Source organism: Mesoplodon densirostris, chromosome 3 (assembly GCF_025265405.1).
Source record: "Mesoplodon densirostris isolate mMesDen1 chromosome 3, mMesDen1 primary haplotype, whole genome shotgun sequence".
Classification (NCBI taxonomy): Eukaryota; Metazoa; Chordata; class Mammalia; order Artiodactyla; family Ziphiidae; genus Mesoplodon; species Mesoplodon densirostris.
The window spans coordinates 74,008,455-74,026,496 of NC_082663.1; the positions used below are offsets into that span (position 1 = coordinate 74,008,455).

An 18,042-nucleotide genomic window follows, 5' to 3' on the forward strand; every position below is an offset into this window, starting at 1 on the left:
GACAAAGATGTCACAAAGAAAGAAAACTGCAGGCCAGTATCACTGATGAACACAGATGCAAAAATCCTCAACAAAATACTAGCAAACAGAATCCAACAGCACACTGAAAGGATCATACACCATGATCAAGTGGGGTTTATCCCAGGAATGCAAGGATTCTTCAATATATGCAAATCAATCAATGTGATACACCATACTAACCAATTGAAGGAGAAAAACCATATGGTCATCTCAATAGATGCAGAAAAAGCTTTCAACAAAATTCAACACCCATTTATGATAAAAACCCTGCAGAAAGTAGTCATAGAGGGAACTTACCTCAACATAATAAAGGCAATATATGACAAACCCACAGCGAAAATCATTCTCAATGGTGAAAAACTGAAACCATTTCCTCTAAGATCAGGAACAAGACAAGGTCTGTCCACTCTCACCACTGTTATTCAACATAGTTTTGGAAGTTTTAGCCACAGCAATCAGAGAAGGAAAAGAAAGAAAAGGAATCCAAATTGGAAAAGAAGAAGTAAAGCAGTCACTGTTGCAGATGACATGATACTATGCATAGTGAATCCTAAAGATGCTACCAGAAAACTACTAGAGGTAATCAATGAATTTGGTAAAGTAGCAGGATACAATTTAATGCACAGAAATCTCTTGAATTTGTATATACTAATGATGAAATATCTGAAAGAGGAATTAAGGAAACACTCCCATTTACCACTGTAACAAAAAGAATAAAATACCTAGCAATAAACCTACCTAAGGAGACAAAAGACCTTTATGCAGAAAACTATAAGACAATGATGAAAGAAACTAAAGATGATACCAACAGATGAGAGATATACCATGTTCTTGGATTGAAGAATCAACATTGTGAAAATGACTATACTACCCAAAGCAATCTACAGATTCAATGCAATCCCTATCAAACTTCCAATGGCATTTTTCACAGAACTGGAACAAAAAACTTTACAATTTGTATGGAAACACAGGAGACCCTCAAATAGCCAAAGCGATCTTGAGAAAGAAAAATGGAGCTGGAGGAATCAGGCTCCCGGACTTCACACTATACTACAAAGCTACAGAAATCAAGACAGTATGGTACTGGCACAAAAACAGAAATATAGATCAGTGGAACAGGATAGAAAGCCCAGAGATTAACCTACACAACTATAGTCACCTTATTTTTGATAATGGAGGCAAGAATATACAATGGAGAAAAGACAGCCTCTTCAATAAGTGGTGCTGGGAAAACTGGACAGCTACATGTAAAAGAATGAAATTAGAACACTCCCTGATACCATAAACAAAAATAAACTCAAAATGGATTAAAGACCTAAATGTAAGGCCAGACACTATCAAACTCTTAGAGGAAAACATAGGCAGAAAACTGTATGACATAAATCACAGCAAGATCCTTTCTGACCCACCTCCTAGAGAAATGGAAATAAAAACAAAAATCAACAAATGGGACCTAATGAAACTTAAAAGGTTTTTCACAGCAAAGGAAAACATAAACAAGACGAAAAGACAGCCCTCAGAATGGGAGAAAATATTTGCAAATGAAGCAACTGACAAAGGATTAATCTCCAAAATTTACAAGCAGCTCATGCAGCTCAATATCAAAAAAAACAAACAACCCAATCAAAAATGGGCAGAAGACCTAAATAGACATTTCTCCCAAGAAGATAGACAGATTGCCAACAAACACATGAAAGGATGCTCAACATCACTAATCATTAGAGAAATGCTAAGCTAAACTACAATGAGGTATCACCTAACACCGGTCAGAATGGCCATCATCAAAAAATCTACAAACAATAAATGCTGGAGAGGGTGCAGAGAAAAGGTAACCCTCTTGCACTGTTGGTGGGAATGTAAATTGATACAGCCACTATTGAGAACAGTATGGAGGTTACTTAAAAAACTAAAAGTAGAACTACTCTACGACCCAGCAATCCCACTACTGGGCATATACCCTGAGAAAACTATAATTCAAAAAGAATCATGTACCGCAGCATTCATTGCAGCTCTATTTACAATAGCCAGGACATGGAAGCAACCTAAGTGTCCATCGACAGATGAATGGATAAAGAAGATGTGGCACATATATACAATGGAATATTACTCAGCCATAAAAAGAAATGAAATTGAGTTATTTGTAGTGAGGTCGATGGACCTAGAGTCTGTCATAGAGTGAAGTAAGTCATGAAGAGAAAAACAAATACTGTATGCTAACACGTATATATGGAATCTAAAAAAAAAAAAAAACGGTTCTGAAGAACATAGGGGCAGTACAGGAATAAAGATGCAGACATAGAGAATGGACTTGAGGACATGGAAGGGGGAAGGGTAAGCTGGGACAAAGTGAGAGAGTGGCATGGACTCACATATACTACCAAATGTAAAATAGATAGCTAGCGGGAAGCAGCCCCATAGCACAGGGAGATCAGCTCGGTGCTTTGTGACCACCTAGAGGGATGTGACGGGAGGGTGGGAGGGAGATGCAAGAGGGAGGAGATATGGGGATATATGTTTATGTATAGCTGATTCACTTTGTTATAAAGCAGAAACTAACACACCATTGTAAAGCAATTATACTTCAATAAAGATGTTAAAATAAATAAAGAAACTAATTAATAACTAAAAAGCAAATAAAGGCTTTTAAAAAAATATAATATATATGTGTGAATACAGTTTTATATATACTGTATATATACATTATGTGTGTGTGTATATATATATATATATATGTATATATATATATATATATATATATATATATATACACACACATACACACACACACACACACATAGTGTGCGTATACACACCGTGAATGGAAAAGAATTGGCCAGACTGAATAGAAGTACACAACTGTCATAGGGAGCCATATTCTAGATAGTGTTCCATCTCTGTACGTTCACCAGCTTTCTCTCATCCCCCACTACCTATGTGCTTTAAGAAAGGGAGACTTATGGACTAATGTAAAGAACTAAAGCTCTACAGACTTAGACAAATAAGGAAGGAGATCTCTTCCTTATAATCAAATGGCTGGTGGCTCAGGGCATTGAGATTTGTTCACAAAGAACTGAGGGCACAGATTAAACATATTTCATGTTGTGATAGATTCAATGTTTGTTTATAGTGTTCTGAGGTAGAATTATAGAAATGATTGGTATTTTCTCTGCAATGAAATTTATTATATTTTTAATAAAGAGAAATGAATCAATGAATTTTATTATTTTAATGAGTTTTAGCTGCAAAGGTGCATAGACAGCATCTGGTCCAGTGGTTCCCAGCTCAGGTTCCTGAACCACTGGGGTCCTCTGAGCTAGAAACAGGAGTGACAGTGGTGATGATTCTGTAAGCCATTTCAGAAGCTTAATGGAAATCATACATTTACCTGCATTGTGACCACAAGGTCTGTTATTGAACAAATGGAGTTTGTTTGGTTTATTAACTCTCAATATACTGTCAGGGTCCATTTTAATTTTTTAGTTTCTTTTTGAGCAGTTCTTACTATTTTATGTAGTGATTGATATTCATTACTTATTTTTTCATAGACATCTTCCAAAGAACAAAGAGAATTTGCTTTAGAAAAGAAAAAAAATTCATATTGTCTTAGCATTACCATACTGGCCAATTGGACCCTTTCATAAATCTAAAATACAGTTTGGAACCTTAATGATCTTATTTTTCTTGCATCTTGAAATATTTTACTGTTTCATCATCATAGATATTATTTCATCACTTTTCATTAACTTTTCTCTACTATGAACTCATGAATCAATGAGTAAACAGTATATCTCTAAGAATGAAAAGGACATATGGTATTTTCATACAATTAATCTTTCACATAATATTTTGTGATAGGAACCTTGAAAATTCTGTTTGCTAAAATGATGTGACCATTTTTTTTTCTTTTTTGATGGTATTTATATACCAAATTTTATTTCATATAGTTTGTAACAAGACAACTTCTGAAGGCAAAGGCAAAGACAAAGGTGATTGAAAGGAAATAGATTATGTAGAAATGAAACAATTTATTGGACTGATCACATTAATTGGTAATTATAAATTTAATTATGAAAATGTTTTACAATTATAGATCAAAGAAGATGGCTGGGCCATCCTCTCTTCAACAAAAGTGTGAACCATAACAGTTTTTTAAAGTGTTACATTTTGATGGTGCTAATACAAGAAGAATTGGAAGTAATGATAAGCTAAAACCTATTAATAGAAATGTATTTGTCATCTAGAATCACTTGGGTGGTGCAGGTGTGAGAAAAAACAGAAATAATCAGTTAGAATTTATTAAAGATGTATTTGAAATCTGGAATCAGGATATATGAAATGCTTATATTTAAGGCTTGTACATGACAAATTCATGATGCACAGTTGATGCACAGTTAGCTGCATTCAAAGGATGTAGCCCATTTTGGGTGAATATACCTTCAAAACCAGGGAAATAGTGGAATATAATGAGTTTACTATACTTTGTTATTAAAGTTCCCAGTAATTAATTTTCTTTTTAAATAACAGCTTTACTGAGATAAAATTTACAGATCTAAAATTTACTTTTTAAAATATTTCAGTGCGGGGCTTCCCTAGTGGTGCAGTGGTTGAGAGTCCGCCTGCCGATGCAGGGGACACCGGTTCGTGCCCCGGTCTGGGAAGATCCCACATGCCGCGGAGCGGCTAGACCCGTGAGCCATGGCCGCTGAGCCTGCGCGTCCGGAGCCTGTGCCCCGCAACGGGAGAGGCCACAACAGTGAGAGGCCCGCGTATCGCAAAAAAAAAAAAAAAAAAAAAAAATTTCAGTGCCTTTGAGTGTACTCACAGAATTGTGCTACCAACAGTGCTATCTAATTTTTAGAATTTGTTCATCATCCTGAAGAGATACCCCCATACCCATTAGTATCACTCTTCATTGTCCCCTCCCCCCCTCAGCCCATGGCAACCAGTAATCTGCTTTGTCTCTAGTGATTTGTCTGTTCTAGACATTTCGTATAAATGGAATCATAATATGTGTTCTTTTGTGGCTGATTACTTTCACTTAGCATAATGTTTTCAGGGTTCATACATAGTAAACCATGTATCAGTGTTTCATTCCTTTTTATGGTTGAATTATATTCCATTATATGTATATACCACATTTTGTTCATTCATCAGTTGATGGACATTTGGGTCAGTTCCACATTGGGGCTACCATGAATAATGCTGCTATGAACATTCATATACATGTTGTTGGGTGGACATATGTCACTTTTATTGTGTACATATCTAGGGTCATATGGTAACTCTTTATTTTACATTTTGAGGAATTGCCAAAATGTTTTCTGAAGTGGTTGCACCATTTTACATTACCAACAACGTATAAGGGTTCCAATTTCTCCACATCCTTGTTAACACTTATTACTGTCTTTTTAGTTCTAGCCATCTAACTGGGTATAAAGTGTAGTTTTGGTTGGAATTTCCCTAATGACTAATGATGTTGAACATCTTAGCATGTGCTTTTTGTCCATGTATATCTTCTTTGGAGAAATGTCTATTTATATCCTTTGCTTTTTTAAATTGAATTCCAGTAGTTGGTTTTCAACATCTCTTATTCTTCTGTAAATTATTTGAAAGTAACTTAAAAATATAAAAATGGTTCATTGGTAGTAACTGTTATTATTAATAAATGGTAATAATTTTTTCTTGGTAAATTGAGGGTTAAATTTTTTCAAAATATAGAATCTGTTTTGGAGAAAAATTTAAAATGCAGATGCTGGGAATCTCTCATTTGCCTTCTCTTTACAGATGAAAAACTTGAGAGCAAGATTGAAGCCAAACAGTTAAATATCTAGAAAAGCCTTGTCTCTTAGTTTCTGATCTACTCTTTATTTTAGTTATCTTTGTCTAACACCATGGTCTTAGTATTATTTGGTGTACAATATTATATGTTATAGGTGTACAATATAGTGATTCACAATTTTTAAAGGTTACACTTCATTTATAGTTATTATAAAATATTTACTATATTCCCTGTGTTGTACAATATATCCTTGTAGCTTATTTTATACCTAATAGTTTGTACCTCTTAATCCCCTACCCCTGTATTGCCCCTACCTACCTCCCTCTCCCCACTTGTAACCACTAGTTTGTTCCCTGTATCCATGAGTCTGTGGAAGCATTTTTTTTAACATGGAAGAAAAATCAGTGTCTGCTTGGGTCTTAATTTTTATATTTTCATCTTTTATATTACCTTCTGCTTTTCATGACTATCCTCCTGAACCAGTTTTTATGATGAACCATGGTTTCAAGCTATTGTATAATGGTGTCACTTGCTAACTTGTGCTGTTGGGAAAGGGTTTGGGCCCTCATCGAGGGAATTTCTTGTGTCAAAGTGGGCAAAGCAGAGCAAGAGCCACAGCCACAGTCCCGTTTTTGGTGAGCTCATAAGGTCCCTGCAGAGTTCTCAGCAGTGACATGGAAGGCTTGCAGCTTGCTCATTCATGCCCCATCAAGTCCAACCTTGCCTACTCCTACCCTTTTCCCCATTGTCTTCCCCAATGGATTGTGAAAAGTAGCTCACTGAGAAGCCTAAGTAAATGTGTGTACTAAGCATTCGCTTACCTTACTGGAGGTAAGCAAACAGCCCTCCATCCTCACTTAGGTACTTGAATACCTTCCAGTTATACAAGGTTTAGAGATTGGGAGCTGAAGGCCAGTGTCACAAGAAGAAAATAGAAGATGCCAAGTAGACCCCCTGCCCTTATGTGTAAGTGGCTTCCTGACTTGTATTTGGGCTTTTGTGAATATTCTTAAGAGATGAGTCAGATTGTCTGATTCTAAGAACCATAATTAGGGTTTAGGTCTCTGCTCACCCCCAGCCATTCATACCCATGTGCTTCTTGCCACTTCCCTAAACATGTAATACTCATTGAACTGTTCAGTATGTGTCCAGGAACACATTGTGGAGAAATGTAAGAAACTCCCTGTATGTGAAATAAAAGATGTTACCTGGTGTTTTCAATTATTTTAAAATTTGTTTTTCTATCTTTTTTCTAGATATTGAAAGATATAGTAAAAGATATATGAAGGTGTACAAAGAAGAGTGGATACCAGGTAATTGTAAAACTGAAAATGTTAAAATAATCTTTAAAGGCTATCTCCCTACCCCATATTTTTTAGGACAAATTTTGTATTTTCACCATAGGAAAGTAGAGTCTGGCTCTTTTCCTATAATTAATTAGCAACATAGATCTTCTGAAAACTAAGATGAAAAGATTTTTATATTGTAACACGGAAGGGTTGAAGTGTTTTTTTGGAAATTTTAGGATACTTTGTTTTTTTTTTATAAACTGGGACTCACCAGAACCATTGGGTTTTCCATTTCCTTTTGCCACAATCACAGTTTTAGTCTCTAATCCCAGTATTCCTCACTTCTGTGCACCTGCGTGATTTTATAGCTTCTGAGGAGAAAGCAAGTCTATTTTTATGAATATTTTAAGCCAAGTTTGTGTATCTTCCTTTCTTTCCAGCAGGCATAGACTCTTTTTGATTGTTAAGATGCCTTTTCAACAGAACCATACCTAAGAGTTTTCTTTTTCAACATTCACAAAATTGCCTTGGATAGAGACAAGGTGAAAGGGGGCTGCAGAGAACTCATCCAGTTCATTCATTTTATAGAAAATTAACAGTTGCCATAGAAATGAAGAGACCTGTCAGGACGACATGGACCATACTACTAAAACCCAGGTCTCCTCATTTTAACTCACTTTCCTTTGACATCTCTGTCCTTGGTGTGTTATAGAAACTGCCTGTATGTAAATGCATAAGTTGCATTTACAGCATTATTGTTTTCCTGACTTACAGTGCTCTTTCTTTTCAGTGCCGATTATTGATAAGGTTGTGTCCCTCTGAAAACACTGTCTTAGGTCTCTCATTTCTTCTACTTCATAAACATTCATCTCTAAATGATTCTCTTTAAATACTTTCTCATGATCACCTGTGGATTGTTTATAAAAAGAAACATATTTAAAGCAAAATCTATTAGTTCGGCTAAAATAGCTTGAGATATAAATGTTTTCTGCAGAAGACACTGAGTTTTTCTTTTATTAGCAGGCAGCATTTTTATCTATTTTTATGTTGCTTCATTTTTCTGATTAAGCTTAAAAATGAAAAGGAAGTGACAAATTAAAGGAATTTTTTAATTAATGCAGGCAAAATTATTAATTGGAGGGAATTTACTTTTCCATAGCTATTTGTATTTTTAATTTTAAAGTTTTCCTATAATAGAATTGTTTATTTAGTTTTGCATGTATTAGGATTGTGATCATATATTTTAACTTTTGAAAAAAAATTTTATTACATAAGAAATACATATCAACTACAGGGCTTCCCTGGTGGCTCAGTGGTTAAGAATCCGCCTGCCAATGCAGGGGACACGGGTTCGAGCCCTGGTCTGGAAGGATCCCACATGCCACGGAGCAACTAAGCCCGTGTGCCACAACTACTGAGCCTGCGCTCTAGAGCCCATGATCCACAACTACTGAGCCCCCAAGCCTAGAGCCCATGCTCCGCAACAAGAGAAACCACCACAATGAGAAACCTACACACTGCAACAAAGAGTAGCCCCCGCTCACCGTAACTAGAGAAAGCTGGCGCGCAGTAATGAAGACCCAATGCAGCCAAAAATAAATAAGTTAAATAAATAAAATTTAAAAAAATACATATCAACTACAGAAAACTTACAAAATACAGAGTAGTTAAATAAATAACACTTAAGAAAAACAGCTGTAATCCTAACACTCGCAAGGAATTACTGTAATATTTTGTCCCCAACCTAGAGCTTTCTCTGCACAAATATATATAAAAATATTTATATGGTAGGTTTATTTTTTAAATGGAATTCTATATGTATTGTTTTAGAAGCTTTTTTAATTTACCAGTATATCATGAATAACTTTTCATGCCCATAAATATTTTTCTACATTTTTTGTTATGAAAATTTCTGTATTTGAAATTAATTATATAAATACTATATAGCTGTTAAAAGAATGTTGTAGAAATTTTATAACACTGTTTCAAAGCTATTTTAATAAACTTTTTTTCTTCATAGGAGAAAATATATCACTGTTATAATTTGATCCCAGCTAAATATGTATAGTCAGATATTAAGAAACTTTATTTCCTTTGCATGAGCAACTATCATGGTCTTTAAATAGTTATAGCTAGTGCCAGTAATTCCTAGAGGAAACTGCCATTTTTATATTTCTCCTTTTGTATGCACAGATTGGAGAAGACTCCCTAGAGAGTTGATGCCAAGAAAAAAATGCAAAAAAGGTACATTAACTAATATAATAATAATAATCCAGGTGGGAAAAGGTACATTAACTAATATAATAATAATAATCCAGGTGGGAAAAGGTTATTGCTTAACTTCCATTTAATATGGAACTGTCAATCTAATGTTACACTCAATGTTCTGAATGCTTTTTCTTAAAATATTTTTGACATTATGATTACTTTGTTGGAGCCTTTTGCTGTTGATTTTTTGTTTTGTTTTCTTTGCTTTTGTTTGTTTAATTGTTTTTCCTTTATGGAATTTTGATGTGCTAGGAAAGACTTTTCAATTATGTAGATATTCTCATTTGCATATTTGAAAGTTTTAAAATGATTATCCTGGCTATATTTTAAGTTTTTAACTAAAACATTTGGAACTGGTAACGTTTGGGAACTGTCAAATAGAACTTTATGGTGTACATAAAATATCACAGTGAAAGCTTCTGTTGTGTTATTCTCTCATAATTCCACCAAATACAAAGTTGTTGAGCATCTACTATTGCCAGACACTGTGCTAAGAGGGATAAAACAGTGAGCAAAGTAGGAGTAATCCTCTCCCTCACAGAGCTCACAGTCAGTTGGAGTAAAGACATTAAATGTAACACACTGTCTTCACTGGGAGGCCAGGGAAGGGTTCTTTGAGGAAGTACAATTGAACTCCAGATTGAAGGACGAGTACAGGCTTGCTAAGATGAGGTTGTGGGAGAGACATTGAGAAATTGGGTTTTTTAATGTGTTTTTATTGTTGAGTTTTAGGAGTTCTTTGTATATTTTGGATGATAGTCTGTAGGAAAAACACTCTTGCTGGGTGTTTGTCCTTTCCTGTCACACCACTACCACATTCACAGCAATTCTGACACCAGATGTATGGAGTCTTTTTCTGCACATCAAGCCATGCTCTGCAACACCAGCTGTGTCTCCTACAATTTAATTCCATTCTGACACTAACTGGAGTTAGCACAGACCCCACAGATTAAGGGCTCCGTCCCAGGAGACTACTCCCCACTACAGATGTCAATCACAAGTATAGTGTGTCTCCAGGTTACCCACGAATTCTGTCTGAATTGGCTACAAATCAGAGGTTCCCATGCCCTCCACCCCCAACCTTGGATTTGATTTGCTAGAACAGCTCACAGAACTTAGGGAAACATTTACTTACATTTACCAGTTTATTATGTAATAAAGGTTATGATAAAGGATACAGATGAACAGTCAGGTGAAAAGATACATAAGATAAAGTCTGGAAGGTCGCCAGTACAGGAACTTCTGTCTCTGTGGAATTGGGATGTGCCACCTTCTAGTACATGGATATGTTCACCAAGCCAGAAACTCTTGGAACCACATACTTTGGGGATTTTTATGGAGGCTTCATCACATGGGCATGATCAATCATTAACTCAATCTCCAGCCCCTCTCCTCTTTTCCAGGGGATGAGAGATGAGGCTGAAAGTTCCAGGCTTCTAATCATGGCTTGATGTTTATGATAACCCACCCCATCCTGAAGCTGCCCAGCAACCCACCAAGTGTCACCTCCTTAAAACAAAAGACACTCCTATCACCCAGTAAATTCCAAGGGATTTAGACACATATTAGAACAACAACAACAAAACACACTATTGTCACTTAGGAAGTTATAAGGGTTTTAGGAGTTCTGTGGCAGGAACCAGGAGCTGAGACCAATATATATTATTTTCTATTTCACACAATCCTTTTTCAAATCTGTCTTTGGAAAACATTTTCTCCCAGTCTGTAGCTTGTCTTCTTATTACTTGACAGTGTCTTTCATGTAGCAGTTTTTAATTTTAATGTAGTCCAGCTTATCAGTTCTTTTTCTCATGGATCATGCCTTTGGTTTTGCCTCTCAGAAGTCATCACCAAGCTCAAGGTCATCTAAATTTTCTCCTATGTTATCTTTTAGGAGTTTTATAGTTTTGTGTTTTACATTTAAGTCTGTGATCCATTTTGAGTTAATTTTTGTGAAGGGTGTAAAGTCTGTGTAAATTCATTTTTTTGCACGTGGAAGTCCAGTTGCCTTTTTCTGTATTTATGTGGGTCTCTTTCTGGGCTCTCTATTTGGTTTCGTTGGCCTATGTATTTATTCTTTCACCTATACCACTGTCTTGATTACAATAGCTTTATAGTATGTTTTAAAGTCAGGTAGTGCCAGTCCTCTAACTTTGTTATTTTTCTTCGGTGTTGTGTTGGCTATTCTGGGTCTTTTGCCTCTCCATACATACAGTAGAGTCAGTTTGTCGACTTCTGCAAAATAATTTACTAGGATTTTGATTGAGATTGCATTGAATTTATAGATGAAGTTGGGAAGAAATGACATCTTGAAGATATTAGCTCTTCCTATCCATGAATATGGAATATCTCTCCATATATTTAGCTCTCTGATTTCATTAATCAGAGTTTTGTAGTTTTCCTCATATAGATCATTTTGGTAGATTTTTACCTAAGTATTTCATTTTGGTGGGTACTAATGTAAATAGTAATATGTTTTTAATTTCAAATTCCACTTGTCAGTTGTTCATATATAAGAAATCTATTGAATTTTGTATATTAACCTGTATCCTATAACCCTGCTATAATTGCTTATTAGTTCCAGGAGTTTTTTAGCCAGTTCATTCAGATTTTCTACATGTTGTCTGTGAACAAAGGAAGTTTTATTTTTTCCTTCCCAATCTACATACCTTTTGTATCCTTTTCTTATCTTATTGTATTAGCTAGGACTTCCAGTGAAATGTTGAAAAGCAGTGATGAGAGGGAACTTTTTTGCCTTATTCCTGATCTTAGTGGCAGAGTGTCAGATTTTTATTATTCATGATATCAAATTTTTCACCACTAAGTATGATGTAACTATAAGGTGTTTTTGTAGATATTCTGTATCAAGTTGAAGAATTTCCCCTCTGTTCCTAACTTACTAAAAGTTTTTATCATGAATGGCTGTTTGATTTTGTCATATGCTTTTTCTGCATCTATGGATATGATCATGTGATTTTTCTTCTTTAGCTTGTTAATGTGATGGATTACATTAATTGATTTTGGACCAGCCTTATATCCCTGGGATAAATCCCCCTTGACTGTGGTGTATAATTCCTTCTATACATTGTTGGATTGGATTTAAGAATATTTTGTTGAGTTTTGTATCTTTATTCATGAGAGATAGTGATCTTTAGTTTTCTTTCTCATAATATGTGTCTGATTTTGGTATTAGAGTAATTCTGACCTCATAGAATGAGTTAGGAAGTATTCCCTCGACTTCTGCCTTTTGAAAGAGATCCCCCTCTCCTTTTTAACATCTTTATTGAGGTATAGTTGACATATAATAAAATGCATATATTCGAAACATACAATTTGGTAAATTTTGGCATATATATTTTAAATGGAAGTATTTTTATTTTGTTTTATTTCAAAGCTACAACATATAAGAGTATTTAGCTTGATTGAGAACAGAATTATTATATATTGAGATCTGATAGTTTACCTGCTGTCCTTTATACCCTTGGCTTTTCTTAGACAAATATATTATTTTCACAGTAAAATAACATTTGCTTGAATGATACTGGTCATGTCCTAGTGGATCACAAATTTTTAGCAGATTTTAAAGAGCTGAAAAGAATATATCTGATTTGGAGGAATTAATGTTCAAATACATCCCACCAACTGCTCATCCCTAGAATCACATATATACATTGATGATTTGTAAGAGCTTCTAGTGCATCAGGATTTTCATTTGTTGAAAAAGAAAACAACAAAACTTTCTTTTTCCATTCTTCTTAATATTTTTATTGCATATTATATAATTTTTGTGTTATGTTCCTGGTAAGCTTATACTCTCTCTTTTGTTAAAATGGCCTCCCCTGATTTACATGAAAGTAGACAATACCAAAACAGCCAAAGACTGAAAAAGTTTGTTTCTTGAAGAACCAGCTATTGGCAGGTGTTGAAAGAAACAAAAAAATTCAAATATATGCATGTATTTGGCCAAAGATGAAAAAAAATTCATGTAAATGTTTTGGGGTTGAAACAGTCTTTTAACAACTTTTCATTATTGACACTTCTTTCTGAATTATAAATAATACATAGCCAAATTGCTGAGTAGACTTGAATATGCAACTGACTTTCTTGGCTAAGAGATTAATAATTTTGATAAGTTTATTTACCTGACCATGTTCTATAATATCCATTTAACAGATTTATGTGTATGAAATTTAAATAATTTGATAAAAGCTCCTTAGAGAAAAAGACTTCTTGATGTAAGTTACATTCTTAGCTAGTGTTTTCTAATATCAATATTATAATATATATTGAGAGCTTTTTCATATATGATATTTTATGTGCTACAATTCAGTTTAAACAGTCTTTGCTCTCAAGGGGAACAGAGATAGTTACCCATCATTAAATCTAACTATTTTTTTTATAACTTTTGTTTGAGCAAAACCTCACTAATATGTATGTTTGGGAGTTCTGAACTCAGTGACTCCCCGAGGGGCAATTTGGTATCACAAAATAAATTGTAAATTCCATCAGTTATGGGTCATGCACCACAATCTAAAAATTTCTTCTTCTATAGGTTAAATGTTAATCTTTAACAAAATTACATCTTTCTGAGCCATATTTTCCTCTGTTACCAAGTAATTTCTAGGTATTTAGTTTGATTTGGGGAAAGAATGGTAATACTTTTTGATCACCATGGGACAATTTTGTAACATATCATAATGTTTTGGTAACTGACTAGCAGGATCTATATGTGAAACAATTTTTTATACCCTGCAGTTTCACATTAGCCTCAAAATGCAATATTTTTGATATAGCTTAAAAAATTTTGTATCCCAAAGCTATTAAAACATTTTATTTATATTGCTTTGAGTTTTCAGATTCATATGATGGGTGTGTTTGTTCCATTTAACTATTTTAATCTTCATTACAAAGATAATGCTATGCTGCCCTGAATATAACCTCTTTCTCATCTCTTTAACCACTGGCAAATACATATTTATTCTACACTTGTATGTTTTTTAATTAAAGTATAGTTGACTTACATATTATATTAATTTCAGGTGTACAACATAGTGATGTGATAACTTTTATACATCATGAAATGATCACCACTATGAGTCTAGTTACCACTGATCACCATATAAAGTTATTACAATATTATTGACCTATTCCCTGCACTGTACATTGCATCCTCGTGATTATATATTTTATAACTGGAAGTTTGTTTTTTATTTTCCCAAACCTGGTAGGATTGCCCTATTTAAAATTCCTGATCAGTGAACAGGAAGCCAGTGCAGATGATACATTTGTGGGAGCCTTTCACTGGCCCTCTAGTGCTTCTACCTGAGGGAACATTGTCGCAGTTTGGGCCTTGAGGACATTAAATGCCAGTTCAAATTTTCAGTAAAGATATCTGGTTGCAGTCTTAGAAAATATCCTCTTAAGTGATTATCTTTTACTCCTCACCATGGAAAATTGGTGATGTGTGCTGATTTATTTTGTTCATTCTTTAGGAAAATTAATTCATTCTGCAAATTATGTGTGCCTGGTATGGCATACCAGCATGCTAGATGGCATATTAAAAGGCGAAGACATTTAATATACAATTGCTGTTATAGAAAAATGTGTTAACAGTGGTTTTACTTCAGCAGGCCCCAAATCCAAAAAGGCAAAAGATACAGGCAAAGGCACTTCACTCACTAATACTGCAGATGTATTGAAAAAAATTGAGGTAAGGTTTTCTTCTTATTATAAGAACAAACTGAAAAAATGTCATACCTCTTTTTGTCTTCTTCCACCTTTCCACCTTCTCTCTCTTTTTAATAACGTGTACACTTGGCAGAGCCAAGCCCAGCATACAGGGTAACTAGCAAGGTTTGAACATTGTTGGCTGGGAGATATGGGCGCTCCATTCTGTCCTCTCTATGACTCACCTGTCAGCTTGCCTCACCTTTTGTCACCTGACTCCTTTCCCACTCTATTCCTCTTTTCCCCTTGCATTTGGATTATGCATGGGAAAGAAACATGAATGTATATCTTTAAAAACCTCTCACTTTTTTTCTCTTATTGGTATGTGTGTATTTTTAATGCTTTTCTTCTGCTTTATGTTTAAGTGTAGAAGACTTTATTGAGGGAAAATCCTATCTTATGGCACTTATTTTTATATCTTTATTTTTTAATATTTCAAAAAAAAGATGTAAAATTAAAAAGATTAATAAACTAAAAATATGTCCTCCCATCCCTGTCCCTAGCCATCCATTCAATTCCTCTATTTTAGACGGCCAGTGTTACCAGTTTCTTATATATCCTTCCAGAAACATTTTATGCATAGAAAATACAGAATTTTTTTCTTTTTAATGACAAAAAAGTAGCATATTGCACTGTCTTGCCTCTTCACCCTATCACTTAAAATATCTTGTCAATGTTTCCATGTCAGTCTGTGAAAGAGTTCCCTCATTCTTTTCTTTTTCTTCTTTTTTTTGGCTACACTATAAGAATGAACCATAATTTATTTAATCAGTAATCTATTGATGGACATTATGTTTCATCTAGTGTTTCACCATTATAAACAATGCTGCAGTGAATCCATGTTAAGTATGTGATTTCACATGTTTAGGATAGATTTCTAGAAGTAGACTTGTTAGGTCAGCTGTTATGTGTACTGTATAATATGGAAAATATGGATAAATATTGGCAGATCATTCTGCAGTGAGGTTATACCAGTTTATTCCCTTTATTCCCACTATCAATGCGTGAATTACCTTGCATTGATGGTGATGGTGATGGTAATGATAATGATGATGATGAAAGCAGCTAGCACTTTTTGAGAACTTTTTATATAGCAGGCTCTTTGATGAGCTATTTACATCCATTATGTGCTTAAGTCTTCATAAGAACAAAGAGAGATGGGTATTATTATTCCTCACTTATCGATGAGGACGTCAAGGCTTTAAAACTTTTACTTGCCTGGCCAAGTTGGCATAGCTACCTGGTAACAGAAACTCAACTTTTAAAATTTTACTTTTGACCAGTACTTGAGCTGAAGATAACATGTCTGAAAATCAAGCCAGGAGGATTGTTGAAGGAATAGCAATAACTGTCAGGTTTTACTGTGGCGGAATGATGGATGGGGTTGCAGAACTAGCCATCTTGTATTGATTGAACACAGATTCTGACTGTTCCTAAAACTTCCTGGAAAGAAGTTGCTAAGATGATATGTGCTATAAGGAAGATAGATCTGGACCTCTGGATGTGGTTTCTTATAAGAAAAAGTTGTATTTCCTTATTCTCTACATTTAAACACCTTTTTTCATTACACACTTTGTTAAAACTGGAGTTTTAAATCTAGAAATCCCAGTGAGTTAGCAGCTTTATTTAATAGAGCAAAGTTAGCCTCCAGATGACTCCATTATTGTTCATTTCTTCAGCAAAAGTAGTTGCAAGTGTTCTTTAATAAAACTTCTTTAATGGAGAGGGAATGACATCCAGTCAAATCTCATGGTTATTGTGTGAATAATCAGACAGCAGTAAACTAATATTTGAGCTTATTTCTGTATGACATAGAGGTGGCTCTGAGTGGTCTGTAGTATTTAAGCTAGAAGAACTGTTAACTGTTCATAATTCAACTGTTTTCAAAGTGTTTTCACATTGTGTTATTCCCATTGTTCTTTAAATAAATCCATAAAGTAGTAGGGGTAAATAGTTATATCTCACAGAACAGAAAATGGAGACTACTAAGTAGATGAATTAAAACTAATACCTTAACACAAAAGGAATAAACTGATGAGACAGTGTGTATGAGATCTTTTTTCTAAATTTCATAAATCTGATATTTGTTAACTGATTTAGGTATTTTATTGGTTTGATTTAGGTCTGTGTAGTAGAAATAAAGTTGAAGTTATTTATTTAAAGATAATTGAGGTGGCAGTAGTGGAAATCAAGACCTCCTAGTCCCTACATAGCACTGAATGAACTCTATATTTGAAAGTATTTTTACATAACTGGTTTAAATAATTCTATTGCTAATTATTAAATAATAGCTAATAGCTAATAGCATGGTTCTTCAGATATAGTGTATACCTTGCACAGAGTTAAATAAGTATAGCACTACAGTTCCCTTTTAACTATACAATCTTGTGGGTTGTAGGCCTTTTTACTAGAGTTTGATTAAAATAGAAAAGAAAATTTCATATCTTAATTAACATTAATATGTCATCATTGTATGTATGTCTTTTTATAAACACTTAAAAAATCTGTAAATACTATTTTGTTTACATGTAGTTTTCCAAAGAGATTGCCAATTGGTAAAAATTGCACACATTATATTGTAGTAATAACTCATATAAGGTAACATGGGTCAGTATGAAGATAAATCATCTTATGTCTATTACCTTGGTCTTATTTGTTCTACCTAAGTGGGGTAAGGTGACAGGAAGGGTAGAGTTTGAATTTTGATTAAAAATTGAGACTATCTGATGTAGTCTTTCATTGCCTTTGGTTTTCTTAAATTAATTAAAGGGATTAAAAAAAATATTTAAGAACCAAATGGAATAGTTAAGTTGTAGTCACACCAAATACAAAATATGTTTTCTCTCTGTATGCAGTCTACAGAGCAAATATCTTATAATAGGGTAGAGTATTTACAGATTTATGAATTAGTTTTCTGATTACTGATTAAGAATAATAGTGTTTTAGTTAAAGTGATCT

At 34.2% G+C, this 18,042-nt stretch overlaps 1 protein-coding gene across 5 annotated transcripts in view; it reads left to right on the forward strand.

The window, feature by feature from the left end:
- Positions 1 to 18,042, forward strand: part of POLR3G (RNA polymerase III subunit G) — a 97,760-nt gene that overhangs the window by 72,521 nt on the left and 7,197 nt on the right. For 4 of the 5 annotated variants that reach the window (XM_060093142.1, XM_060093140.1, XM_060093139.1 and 1 more), the window contains exons 4-6: positions 7,057 to 7,113; positions 9,283 to 9,333; positions 14,985 to 15,067. In XM_060093142.1, coding sequence (XP_059949125.1) covers positions 7,057 to 7,113; positions 9,283 to 9,333; positions 14,985 to 15,067 — 191 coding nt within the window. The remainder of the gene's footprint in view (positions 1 to 7,056; positions 7,114 to 9,282; positions 9,334 to 14,984; positions 15,068 to 18,042) is intronic. The other variant, XM_060093143.1, reaches the window with a different exon arrangement.